The sequence below is a fragment of the Pangasianodon hypophthalmus genome, chromosome 15 (genome assembly GCF_027358585.1).
Source record: "Pangasianodon hypophthalmus isolate fPanHyp1 chromosome 15, fPanHyp1.pri, whole genome shotgun sequence".
In the NCBI taxonomy this organism is placed as follows: domain Eukaryota; kingdom Metazoa; phylum Chordata; class Actinopteri; order Siluriformes; family Pangasiidae; genus Pangasianodon; species Pangasianodon hypophthalmus.
The window spans coordinates 4,179,821-4,193,944 of record NC_069724.1 but is presented as its reverse complement, the minus strand read 5'-3'; the positions used below and the strand labels follow the sequence as shown (position 1 = coordinate 4,193,944).

General features: G+C 38.4%; 1 protein-coding gene across 2 annotated transcripts; it reads right to left on the bottom strand.

Annotated features, from left to right (window-relative positions):
* Positions 1 to 1,971: 1,971 nt before the first annotated feature.
* clk4b (CDC-like kinase 4b) lies at positions 1,972 to 10,215 on the bottom strand. 2 transcript variants are annotated; one of them, XM_026938888.3, is made up of 13 exons: positions 10,066 to 10,215; positions 9,106 to 9,295; positions 5,871 to 6,087; positions 5,194 to 5,284; positions 4,528 to 4,594; positions 4,293 to 4,409; positions 4,021 to 4,187; positions 3,766 to 3,860; positions 3,546 to 3,675; positions 3,358 to 3,440; positions 3,150 to 3,229; positions 2,563 to 2,653; positions 1,972 to 2,442 (listed from the first exon to the last, which is right to left on the bottom strand). In XM_026938888.3, the coding sequence occupies exons 2-13, from the start codon at positions 9,282 to 9,284 to the stop codon at positions 2,293 to 2,295; spliced, it is 1,467 nt and encodes a 488-aa protein (XP_026794689.3). In that variant the 5' UTR covers positions 9,285 to 9,295; positions 10,066 to 10,215; the 3' UTR covers positions 1,972 to 2,292. The 2 variants fall into 2 exon arrangements, with proteins under 2 accessions (XP_026794689.3, XP_026794692.1); XM_026938891.3 differs by lacking the exons at positions 5,194 to 5,284; positions 9,106 to 9,295; positions 10,066 to 10,215 and having other exon boundaries at positions 5,871 to 6,011.
* Positions 10,216 to 14,124: the final 3,909 nt, after the last annotated feature.

Here is a 14,124-nt window from a genome sequence, read left to right as displayed (position 1 = left end):
ACACTTACGCTATATAAAAAAATATAGAGTTAAATATTACGAGCTATTATTATAAACAACACATTTACAACTTATATTTATATTACAGTTAGATTCAGGTTGATCATATGCAGGCCTATGTATTTGTTTTTAGGTTGAGCTTTAGATTAATTAATTTAGTTCAAATAAATAAAGTGTTAATTGAACTAAATTAATTAATTAAATAATTTAATAGTCAACTTAAATAGTCAGTGGTCATGAGCTATACTTTTGTAAACTCTATGAACACAAAGTTCCTGGAACACCTTCTGGTTTGTTTTTTTGGATTGTCTCATTGTCAGGACCCTTAAAAGTGCCTCCAGGAATCTTTTAAAAACATGAATTTTCCTAAAGAAACCCAGACTTCAATGAAGACCCCAAGGGTTCGTAGTGGAACTTTATTTTTGTAAGTATAATGTTATTTAAAACAGACCATTTGAGGTTTGCACAGTTCATATATTCCACAATATCACTGTACGGCAAAACGGCAGGATCTGCTAATTTTGTCTATATTGAGTATTTGTGGTTTTTGCCATTTGTGTGTAATTTATTTTAAAAAATTTCAAAACCCTACCGGCCATCAAACAACCGTCTAGTCATCGAGATACTACTTGTTCTGTGTTATTCAGGGTAGAATAAGTGTGGAAATCCTGACAGGTGTTATTTTTAGCAGACAGATTAATGATCTCACATTAACAAAGGAAGCTATAAACAAAAGCAATGTAAGAAAGTGAAAAACGAATCCCCCTTGCTGATATTTTCTAAAGAGGAGATGTGCATGAAATTGAAATTTCCCACAGAGAGGACAACACACATGTGCAAAGCAAATAGGACCATCTGCAAAGAAGATAGCTAACATCTGAAACTCTATACCAGCTACCCTGCTAAAATTAGAGAAGAATAATTTATTGGGTCTGTAAAGGACCGAGAGTCATCTAACGAGGGAAAATTCGTTCTGTTGTTTAAAAACCAGGAACTCTGATTACATTTCCAACATTACCCAAAGGACATCATAACTTCCAAACTTTCTCTGCTGTTAAACAGAACTGATATGAAAAAGGGCGATTAATAATAGCTGAGTTTTACACAATAAGGTTCTTGCAATGAAATAACTTATTAAAAATAAGAATAATGAATTTTAATTATTTTCAATGATCCAATAATGCTCAGACCTAATAACTAATCTCAAACCTCCACAGTGAGATTGATCATGTTAGTTGTATGTAATGTGTTAAATCACTGCACCATGAAGAGCACAGAGGAGAAACCAAGACTCTGAAACTCTGCTGTTGTGGAACTGTAGCGACATCTACAGGACATCTTTTAGGCTGAGCTTCTTTCCAGTGCCTGTGCATACCTCTCTAATATCTGCAAAAGGGATGTAACTGAATACAAATATATTATTCGGATTGAACAGGGTTCTATAGGGATCCAAATACATTAACAAATAAGAGGTGCAATATTCTTTTTTTTCTTTTTTAATGCCTAGTTGAGAGCTATTAGTGATGTAGCTGAGGTTGAGGAACTGTCTTCACCCCAGGTGTTTCCAGGGACATAGTAATAGTTTTAAGATTTAATAAAAATTATCAAATAAATAAATAAATGCATATTTGAAAGGAAAAAAAAAACAACAACTTTCTTTTTGAGGCCCTGTCCACTTCAGGTTTAACGCTGAATACAGAAGTAACACCTTTGACAGTTGTTGGAAACTGTAAGGGGCAGGTGTGGCTGTAGGTTTCCGATGCAACCAAACAGCATAACCGATACAATAAATTAACTCATGCGTATGAAAACTGGCCAATCTGTAAATCCAGAAATCTCAAAACACAAAGACTAACACTTCTTACTAATTACTGAATTCTTGGAAAGTTGTTACACAAATACATCCTTTAGTCCTGTTTTTTTGTTAATACTCCAAGCCTTTATAAAAACACATCACACAGAGTGATTACCTGAAAATGTAGTAAAGTTTAATTAACACAAAAATCCAGTGGAACATATTTTACACATGAAATCACAAAATAAATATGTACATTAAGCAAGCAGGTAGTTTTTGAAGGAGAAATGTGCAACATTCTTGTTGTCGTCTGTATATTCTTAGATCACCGGTCAATACACAGCTAAAACAAAGCACCGACAAGCAGTTTGTAGCTGCATTCACTTTATTAACACTTAAAGCTTTATCTTAGACTTATTGCTCCAGTAAAGCAGACTGATACAGTCAGCAGGAGTCTCCGTGGGAGGTGTAAAGGGGTCAAACAGGTGAGCAGAGGTTCACTTTTCACTCTCTCTTCTAAGTGGGATGAAAAATGGGTGTTTGATGGCCTCCTCCAGGGTGATGCGCTTGGACACATCATACTCCATCATCTTCTGGAGCAGGTCAAACAGCTGCTCATGTTCTGAGCTCTTGGAGGACATGTATTGCTGGAAGAGCAGTCAAGACAAACAATGAATCAATACGTTTATGCTTTATTCACTAACCATTGTTAGCTGTCATTACAAGTCTTTATTTGATTAAAAGTTGTAGAATTTTAAGGCAGTTACCTTGAGAGGCTTGCAGTGCTTCCTCACGTATCTCCCTGATGAGCTGTACTCATCCCAGTCCAGCTTGCCATGATGAACATATCGCTGTTTCCTATAACCAAAGCACACGGCTCAACATGTACCCAAGCATCATGATTACTGCACTGTAACAACCACAAACAAATACAGCTTACTGCCTGCACAAGCTTAGTATCCATGGGATAGCGTGGATATCTGATCATGTGATGAATCAGGGAGAATGCAAAACAAGTCAGATATTTATTTATTACAGATATATAGCAATTTTGTCTGCACTATAGATGTGACACCACCTCATCCCATGGACCAGACTGGTTTTGGACTATAGACTGAACATTTTTCAATAAACACACATCCATATACATATGGATATGACATAAATAAAGTGTCTCTGAAACTGTGTCTCATTACTGCCTGGGTAACTGTTGCATAAAAAAAACCAAACAAATGAAACAGGAATTAAGAATTAATATTAGCTTAAGAGGTGGAAACCCTGTTTGTGAGACTACTAGCCACTACACAGCTTGGTACAACAACGCAAATGTTTAATCTCGTTTTCTTCACTCTACCTTGTTTGCTGGAGCATCTGTGCTGGTATTGGTCCTAGAACCCTCTCCATCATGGCAAGATGCTCCCTGCTGTCGTGTGTCTGTAACAAAAACAATATCAATAAAGGTGCTTTTACACTTAGCTCTTTTTTTTTTTTGCAGCAGCAGCAGAATTAATGTTTAGGAAAAGCTACTGTAGGGTTCTGCAGATTTCTGTTGCATCACTTACCTGAAACAGTGTTAATCCCAGATAGTACTCAATCAGAATGCAGCCCAAACTCCAAACATCACATGCCTGATTCCAGCCCAGCTCTGGCAAGATAGAGCATTATGTGTAAAGAGAAAAGAATGTCTGATTTCACATTTGTACTGATGCTCAACTTAAGAAGAAATTCGGTAACAGAAGGAGCCTCTTACCTAAGACAACCTCAGGGGCTCTGTAGTGACGCGTCGACACCACTGAAGTATGGTGCTCGTGGTCATATGTAGCATTGCCAAAGTCCACAACCTTCACGTTGAGGTTCTTCAGCGTCCTCTCATCCCGTTTCTGCAGAAGGAAACACTTTAACGAGGCCTAATCTCCTAATTTACTAGATGAACAAATGTTAAAAGTTCAGCTCCTATCAGCTTTACTCACCAACTTGGCGTTGAATTTTATGTCACAGTCTGAATCCACAAACAGAATGTTTTCAGGTTTCAAGTCAGTGTGTGTTAGCTTATTCTGATGAAGAACTAAAAGAAAACATAGACAGAGCAATGATAATGTAATTAAATATTAAACTACAGAAGAAAGGACATTTCATCTAAAGTGCAAGTATTGTTTTTACTGCAACAGTTAGCGAAACACTGATATTGTCAAAGATTCAAAGGCAAAATGGTGGCATGTACTCACAGTGTACAGCTCTGAAGATCTGATCTGCCATGTGTCTGATCTGCTCAACATTAAAGGGCATGTAGTCATTCTCCTTCAGGAAGTCGTATGTGCTCAGCCCCAGCAACTCAAACACGATGCAGATGTGACCGTGGTGGTCAAACCAGTCCAGCATCCGCACACATGCGCTAAAAAGGTTTTTTTTGTTTGTTTTTTTTTGTTTGTTTTACAGTTTTTCATGTGTTCTATGACAAACTATTATTTTCTCAAACAACATCCAGTATACAACTTACAACCGATTTTCAGAGTCCAACACGTTCATCTGTTTCAGCACCTCCACTTCGATAAGAGCTGCCTCGCGATAGCGCTCCTGGTTTTTGATGATCTTCAGGGCCACCCTGATACCATGTCTGCCCAACAGCAATTAAAGACGAGTGAGAACAGTTAGCATGTTTGTGTGCATGTTTCGTTCCACTCATATGGAACGATCAGGTTTTCTGATCACACACTGTAAGTGAGAGAGCTTACTTTGTGAGATCAATACACTCCACTACTTTTCCGAAGGCTCCTTCACCTAGAGTGCTTACGATCTCATCTAAAAAAATGAGGATAAAGACAATGCAGTCAGCAGAGCCTATAGATTATAAGGAAGAAAAAAAAAGAAGTTTTAAGAAGACCTAGTAATGCTGGCCATACACTACATGACTTTAGATTAATGTCAGCTTTTCTGTTACTAGATTTCTTGTATTTTTGCCATAATGGCACACAGATTATAGAATTACCCTTATATGATAATGCATTTTTTAAAATTCTACAGTAGTTGTCAGTGGCTTAAAAGATGAAAAGCCCTCTGATCATTCAGAACTGCAAAGGTTAAGATTGACCTTTTTGCACCAATAGATATTGTTTAGTGCAGACAAATGATTCTGATTAAGCTTATAACTTTATATAAATTTTCAGAAAGAGCAAGTCAGGCATGAAACAAATCTAAAATCCTGTAGTGCATGCCTGTCATAAGTGACAAAACATTTCTGTTACAGTTTATACTTTGAGAACTGTTTTAACACCCAGCATGGTACCTCATAGGTTAGCTCTAAAATATTTCAGCTACCCTTTAAAAAAAAAAATTTTTACCCCTACCCATCTCCCAAAGACTAGACACAGAACAGACAGAGAAAGATACGTGTCCTGTACATCTTGCTCTTAGCACTTGTCCATTGTGATAGATCAGGTGACCCTCCTCATCATCCTCAAAACTCCTGGTTCTTTTCCTGCGATGACTTTTCTGGAACGGGGGGGAGGGATTTGAAGTTCATGGACACCAGCATCACCACCACCATCATCATCATCACCACCATCAAACACCAGTCAGAACCAGGCCCGAACGTGTCATTCGTTCATTCGGCAAGGAGGGTTGGTGAAGGTGGGGGAGGGAATGAGACGCGTTCGGAAGCCAACAGCAGGCCACGGCAGCAGCAGCAATTTCAAATTCAGTCCCGAGAAAACGGCACAGGGCCAACATAGTGTGCGTTACAGAAGAAAGACATGGCAACAACATTTTCAGACAATCAGACAAGAGACTTGGAGTAATAAAACAACAGACATTGGACCATTTCACTATACTTCTCTAAATTTGTACTGAGTTTCCCAAAATCAACACATGACCTTTTGGAAACCTGGACCCCGAACCTTTTTTTTTTTTTTTTTTTAAAGTTTGAAATTGCATTTTGATTTAAAAAAAAAAAGTCTGTGCTAATTCTACATTCACAATAGACCAAGGTGACTTTCCTTTAAAATACAGAGCACATGACAGAAAACACTCACTGTATCAAAACCCGGCTAAAGTCAAGAGAGTGATAATGAGTGGTTACCGAGTGTGAACGGCTGTCGTGGTGCTTAGAGCGCTGCTGTTCTCTGCTTCCGCATTGAGCCAAGGATTTGCTGTAGTGGTGCCAGTGCCTGTCCCGGTCCTGCTCGTTCTCAGGAACGGCTCGGTCAGTCGCTCTCTTCTCATGACCCCACGGCTTCAGACCGGGCTCTGGCGCCCTGCGCTCTGCGTACTCCAGCCCCCTAGTGCTTTTTTTGCACCTGTAGAAACAATACAATCCACAGTCATAGAAATAATACAAAACACGCAGTGCCACCTTCTCCTGGACGATCTGCAAAGCAACCATCTGGGGACAGCGCGCCTCTCCTATGGTGTCTCTATCTCGAAACATAAGTGCGCGTCTCTCAGTTTTGTGCAGTTAATTATTTCTTTCAGCAAGCGTGTGAGGAATGTGCCATCTTGCCCTGCCCGCCGTCAAAAAGCATCGAGTGTCTTTCCAGAAGGGAGGGATCTTCAACGGAGGCTAAACTTAGAGCAAGCCCTAGAGACACCTCCTGTGGGAATGCAAACTCCTCCCCTTTAACACATAGCTTTAGGAAAGCCAGTTTTTAACCTGTCAATGTTGTAACAGCGCAACCTTAAACATGATGCCTCAGCTCCTGTTATGGCATCATGCATACATCTTATTTGTGTGAACTCCACTCTAATCACTGAATTCATTTGTCTAACCTACAGGAGTGGGTTGAGTCTCTCGGGCTCTCAGAAGATTTTATTTACTTTCCAAAATCAGTTCAAAAAAATAATATCACTGAGAGTGTTTATATGCGCATTAATAATATCTGTTATCTATTTTGAGAAATTTTAAAAAGTGATTCAATCACACATCAGATAATTTAAATTAGACAAAGCCATTCCATTATCAAATTTCAAGAAATCCAAGGAATACACAGATTTTAGTCCAATAACCTGATTATTCAGTGAATGTAAAATGTTAATCTAATGCTCCATTTAAATTAACTCAGATGTGGGAAATCTAAACTCAGAACTACGTCATTTTCGAGTTTGGAACGTTCAAGCTACAAAGTGGAAAAAAAAAAAAAAATGGACGCCTCTAACGTGTGTTTTGTTAGCAACTAGTCGCTTACCTTTCTCAAAACGGTAAAGTGTACGGTCAACTTTATAGATTTAACCAACTAATGTGTGTGTTGACTGATTTAAAGTAAATACTACTATAAACTCAATTAAAGTAGTGAAGTGATATTTTAGTTGTTGACGGTGTGAGAGCCATGTTGATTTGACGTCATATGCTGAACTCAGGGTTGAAGAGACCTTCATGACTTATCGAGTAGAAATTCCAAGCTGACAAGACGCTTTCTTTTTTCCTAATCGGAGGATGAAAATTCTATGTCACGAGCTTTAGCAGCAAAGTATGTTTTGTTTTTCTGCATCTGTGCACAACTAGTTAGAGGGGAAAAAAATTGTGTGTTAGGAAAATAAAACACTGAAGCATTTATTAATGCTACTCTGTCGATAACTACTTCCTGCTCTAACTATTAGATTTAACAAGCAGCAATGCTACCAGCAAACTATTAGAAAATGTAATTAAACTAACTAACTTTGCTACTTTTGCAACGTCACGTAAAGAATTCTGATTATGGTTTTCCCAGATTGTTTCTGAGCAGATCGTAAATGTACAAACTCGAGTTTCTGTTTAAACTTTCTGTTTAAAGCTAAGTACATCTGTCCAAAGTATTTCACATCATACCTCCGCTTAATCAAAATTCAAAATAAATCCTGAGTATCTAAATATAAAACCGAGTTGAAGATAACATTTCACTCTGGGGAAATAATTAGCAGCATATGAATGATCACTCATTCACATGATTCTCTGAACTGTCAGCACCAGTTAATTTTGGCAAAAGCTTAATTACATAACATTTAATCATAAGTACCAGCGTAGACTCCAAAGTACTTACACCTTACATGCTTTAAAACAAAAATAGCGATACGCGATGCACGATGACAAGTTTAGGTCTACACTTTCTCCTTGTTAACAGGCTATAAATAAGTAAGAAATAAAACACAACAGGCAAAATAATCAACGACGAGGTGATGATGTGCGGCCTGACGCAGAGTTGATTATTATTATTGAAGTAGAATATCTGAGAAACAAGTTAGTTCCTGTTATCACTTACGCTATAGCAGCTGTCTACAGTTATACCCTCACCAGCATCTTCTTTTTCCTCTCTTGAAGTTAATAAGACAAAAAATATATATATATTGCAGCTTGTAATGTTACTGAGAGAAAGTCATGTGTCCAAAAGACTTCCCTGTCAGAGAAAACTTCCTGTCAGAGGTTAATTCAAAGCACACACACACAGACTGCACTATTCATGACATTTCATAAATGTGTAAAAATCATCTAACAGCTTCACCAGAGCCAGAAGATCATTTAGAGGTTTTTATGTTTGTTAGATAACAACTTTAAAAAATCCATTTAAAAAATAAAGAAATTCATCTTAGGCTTAAATTATATGAAGCATCCATCATACGGTCCTAGTGAATGGGTTGTTACGACATAAACCATAAAATATTAGAACGAGCGCATTAATATAAACCTGTGATTTGCCTTACAGCCGGCAACTGTCAGAGCTCCAGTTACAGAAAACTAATCAGCACCTTCTTATTAATCAGATTCAAGAATTCAACAACACTTGGTTCTACGTAAGGAATTTAAAAAAAAAAAAACAACAACAACGGGGTGTGATATTAAAGGAAGAAAAAGAAAAAAAAAAAAAAAAGATGGTGCGATGTGGCTCGATGCAAAGCGGAGACTTTGACATCCTGAAGTTTTCCAAGAACAGCATGTCTCGGAGTGTTTTATTCTTCTTATACCATAGCAATTAGCCAACAATTATAATTTTTAGTTTATTAATGGGCAAATCATCATGCTTTTTGTTACTAAACCTACAAGTCCCTCTGAATGAGTTGTTGCTATAAAAACGATAACGTATTCGAACGAGTGCATTAATATGAACATGTGATTAGGATTACAGCTGGCACTACTGTGAGAGCTGCCATTACAGAAAATCAATCAGCAGCTTCTGACCAATCAGATTCAAGAATTCAATATTGCTGTGGTATAAAATCACTAGGGGGGCCCTAACCCCAACAAGAAGCAGTCCACTCAACCCTGGTAACAGTGATAAGTAGACCAGACTTTTTTTTTTTTTTAAAGAAACTAATTCTCAGACCACACCACTCCATGCGTGGAGTACCTTTCATAAGTTCTGTAGTGGTGGAAGCGTCCTGGTCTCCTGTCCCTCTCACTGCTACGCGAGTCCCTCTTAGGGCGCTTGTAAGCCTCCACACTCCTGTATTCTTCCTCCTCCTCCTCCCAGCTCCACTCCTCCGTCCTCCGTCCATCAGGACAGCGCATCCGCTTCGAGCGCCGCATGTGTCCTGCCACTGCCAAAACGGAAAGAAACGCAGAAGTAATAAAAAATTTTACAGCAGGGAACTCTACACCAAAGCCACTCCTTGTCCCTAGCAAGGCTGTAAAAACCCCAGACCAACTGACCAGTGTCTGATATTCAGTTTCAAGAGTTGGCTGATGACTTAAAGGCTACAAGTCCCAGCTCTCACCTGCTCTTCAACCCTGACTGAATTACTGAGCAATACTTCACTCAATAAACTGATGGCTACTTAGAAATAATCAGCTGACATTTCAGACTTTCTTTCTTTTTTTTTTCTAATTAAATTCTCAAACCACACCTGGGTGAATCAGATTTACATAAAATCTCCTGAAGGGTATAAATGATTAATGTCTTCATATTTCTAACACACATCACGTGACAACTATAACACTTCCGGGGTGTATATTATTAATTATTGAGCATACTCCTGTATCACATGTAGCCATTTAACATATACAGGATTCCAGCTAGCAAACTGATTAGCTGTTAGTCCAGCTGTTAGTCCAGCATGCTAGCTATCTATTAATACGAAAACGTGACATTATACACCCATTTTTACAATCATTACAGTTAAATTACACAAAAAACACTGCTCGTTTTAGCTTTTACATAGATTTTAGCTAGTTAGAAGTTTGACATTTAGCTAGCTTAGCCGGTCTGAAGCAGATCTGGAACTTGCTAGCCGGTTAGCTTTAGCGCCCTGGTTTGCTCCCAGAGCTAATGAGTAAATAAATAAGCGTACAAAATAAAGTATAAAGTTACCGCAACTTAAAATATCCTCAGCTCAAACAAGAGTTTATGACAAGTCGTGAAAGGAGACACTGCACTCTCCGCAACGAACCACAAACGTTTACAGCTAGTAATGACTTTGGGTCAAATCCAAATGGCGCCCCATTATAGCGTCAAGTGCACTACGTAGGGTGTACAAGCCTTTATTTCCAACTCCACGTAGTGCACGTATATAGGGCGCGCAAGGTCATTCTGCAAACAGCCTTGGTTTCACTTCCGTTATATTACAAATGTAAATCACTAGCAGGTTGTGAAGACTAACAGGAGTGCCAGTCATTTAGTTTTTAGTTATATTTAATAATTTGTAATACTCTTTAAAACTATTTAAAACATGGGCTCCTCCCTAAATTCTTCACTTTTGTGGTGGCAAAACATAAATTTTGGTGTTGGAAATCTGATACATTAAGTCACCACCTGATATGTAACATAGCTACATAGCTATCCTGGTGAAATCCTTTAGAAATTATTATTATTATTATTATTATTATTATTATGGTTTGCCTCGCATCTCTGGGGTTGGGGGTTCGATTCCCACCTCGCCCCTGTGTGTGTGGAGTCTGCATGTTCTCCCCGTGCTTCGGGGGTTTCCTCTGGGTACTCCGGTTTCCTCCCCCAGTCCAAAGACACGCGTTGTCAGCTTATTGGCATCTCTAAATTGTCCGTGGTGTGCGATTGTGCCCTGTGATGGGTTGGCACCTTGTCCAGTGTGTCCCTCTCCTTGTGCCCCGAGCTCCCTGGGATAAGCTCCAGGCTCCCCGTGACCCTGTGTAGGATAAGCAGTACAGAAAATGGATGGATGGATGCCCCCAAGACGTACCCACACATCCACCAGCTGGGAAGCGTCTAACTATCTACATGTTGGAGTCTGCTCCGGTAGATGACCAGATGGCGCATAAGTATCACACTCATACAAACACACACATAAATATGGCTCATATACACTCCTGCTCTGCAACTCAGTGATTTAATGCACTTTTTTTTTTTTGCTTCCCCATTACAGTTTGGGAAGTGTTTCCTTTTGTAGACTCAAAACTTCTACAAGCACTTGCTTTCAAGTCCTCTTGCTTTTGTTAAGCAATAATAGTGCATAGAAAGTCTGGTGTCTGAGCCCCACCCATGTTACATGATTTGGATGGCTGGGACTATTCACTCTTTCTCTCTCGCACACTTCACTCTCACTCTCTCTCTCTCTCACTCTCTCTCTCTGCAGATGATTATGTTACTGCTGGTCGAGAAAATCCACCCGACTCTGGCTAATACGATCACCTGGATGCTTTTGGAGGGCGAGAACAACTATGAGATCATGAACATGATTAGAGATCCTGAGCTCCTGCATACCAGGGTGACCACACACACACACACACACACACACACACAATAATTAATATTATTTTTAGGAATTATTTCTCAAGTGATTGTAGTAATGAGTGTATTTTCAAGCAATATACCAAGTGTTTCATATCTGATTCTTAAAACTGTTGATTTTAAAATGATGATTTAGCTCTGGCCATGTGGAAACGAAACCCCACCCACCAATTCCTCATTTACATATATGCACAATTACGTATATCACTCTCATATTCAATCTTTATATGCATGTCAGTTTAATTTACACACACATAATATATGCGTATGTGTGTGCTGTGTGTAGGTGGATGAAATGGATGCTCTCCTGAAGGCGAGGGAAGCTGGCGAGGATCTTTAATGAAAAGTGGATTATGTGATACACAACATTTTGTACTCAATTAATATTTAGATTTATCGTCACATCACAGTTTATATAGGGATAAAAAATTCTATCAACTAAGCAGTCACACACACACATGTACTATGTAGTTGTGACTCAAACATATGTTGTGTAGACAAAAACCACTTTATATTTCTCTTTCAGGAAACCCTGAAGATGTTCTACAACAGCAATGACAACAAGAAGAAGACGAGAAAGAAGAAATAAACACTGCAACCAGTATTGCACATATTATAATCTGGGTCTTGATTATTGTCATTTAAATCAGAATTTAAAGAGAAATTTGTAAATTGTAAATTTATTAACTCAAGAGTGTTAAAATCTTAATCTGAGAAGAATGTTAATAATTGATTGTGGTTTATATGCATGAAAGAGGGAAATGTAAATGTCCGTGAGCAATCTTTTCCTGAAACCAGCAACAAATTAACATCACAGAGTCAAATCATTATTCAGTTAAGGAGATTAAGCTGTAAATGGTTAAGTTAGATAAAGAACAGAGGTCCAGCTGCTGCAGGGTTTTCAGCAGGAACTGCTCTACTCCAGCCAGGAACACGTCTCATTGACATTGTTTGACTTGCTGAGGCTTCGTCAGAAAAATAGAAATATTTGGAAATATTTTTCAAATAGTGTCTTGACAAATCTGAGAATAATTTCTCTAATAGACCATGAGCACCCTAGGTATCTCAGAAATCTGAAATGATCTTAAATCTAAATGTACAAAAAAATTTGATCATTAACCTTAAATCTTAGCAGGACCTTGTTTGCTGGATAAACTAAATTTTAAATTTTAAATGAAATAGCCCATTATTCTTTAGCTGGTGGAGTATTTTTTAAATAACACATCTTCCTAAGCCAGGGGTGTCCAAAGTCTGGCCCCAGGGTCAAATGCAGCCCGTGGACAGATGTTAACTGGCCCGTGGCTTCTCTATTAGAGTGTATGACGGGTGACCCGCAGGCCAACACGTTGCAATCTTTCCTTTCACCTGACAGTGGCAGCAGACTGTCTTAACACGGTTAGCTAAAAGTCAGCAGACTCTGTTTCTCTGACTACACCTGCAAATTTATTTACTGAATGATATTTAGGTGTGGCTTCAGACAACAGTGAGAAGGGGAGATTTCAAAAAAGCTGCAAACACGAAATCCTGCAACCACCATGCCATGAACACTCACCCAGAAAACACAATTGCAAACACATGGCTGGTATCATTTTCTAGATTTAATCTGGAAAAAAAAAAAAAAAAAAAAAAAGTACATTTATGCAACCATGGGTAAATGACCTAAGCAATTAAAAAGATATGGCATTGTACCAGTCACGTGAAATAGTTGCAGAATTAATTCATGCATTCTGTGTTAAAGAAACAAACAAACAAACAAAAATTCAGAATTTTGATCGTAAGATTTAGTTATTAGTGTATATGGGGTGAATTCTCCTCTTGAGCCCAGGGTCTGCTGGGATTGGCCCTGGATTCCTCATGAGCCTGAGCAGAATGTTGGTTGCTGAAGGTGGTTACTGAAGATGAATGAATATGAGGTTATTATATAGGGAGTCTATAGTAATTAGAACAATAGATTTAAGTATATCCAGTATATACCTAGGAGAGGTTTGTTTCTTGAAGCATGCTCTTAGCATTGATATCAAGTGTAACGTTAGGTCACTTTTCCCATTTTTCCTACATTTTTTGCAGTTGAACCCATTGTTCCTGACATGCCATGATCATTTCAGCCTATTGTGATAATTAGCCTTTGTGGAACCCTAACTGTCCTAAGTATGGTGGTAAAACTCTTCAAATGCACTGTCCTCTAAAAGTAGCAGTAAGGGAGTGAACTAGCATACTCAAAAGTTACACATGATGACATCATCATGTTGTGTCTCTCAGGGGCAGTAATACATGTGATTAGTCATTTAAACCTGACAGCACTCCAGCAACAAGCAAGTAAAATATGTGTATATGTGTATGTGTGTGTGTGTGTGTGTGTATATTTGGCTAGGGTGAGTCACTTCTTTGTTTAACTCAGCAATGGAATGATCTCAGATGCAGTTTTGGGTAGGGGTGTGTCATATGGCAAAAGTATAATGGCAATGCAATGATATTTTTACGACTCATATTATAAATACCATGATGTTTAGGATGGCTAAGTGCTAGGATTAACAGTAATGCCACATTTGGATTCACTGTGTGCTATGACAGAGAAGAGGATGGTAAAAAAAAAAAAACTGAGAATATCATCAACATAATATACAGCTGAGACGTAGCTAAGGTTGAGGAACTGTCAAAACCAGAATT

Excerpts from the sequence above, each read along its gene's own strand:
- clk4b (XM_026938888.3), bottom strand. The coding sequence starts at position 9,284 with ATGCGGCGCTCGAAGCGGATGCGCTGTCCTGATGGACGGAGGACGGAG. Across the intron at positions 4,188-4,292 it reads TTGGACTCTGAAAATCGGTT|CGCATGTGTGCGGATGCTGG; the intron begins GTAAGTTGTATA and ends AAACCTTTTTAG. Across the intron at positions 3,230-3,357 it reads TGGGATTAACACTGTTTCAG|ACACACGACAGCAGGGAGCA; the intron begins GTAAGTGATGCA and ends TTTTTGTTACAG.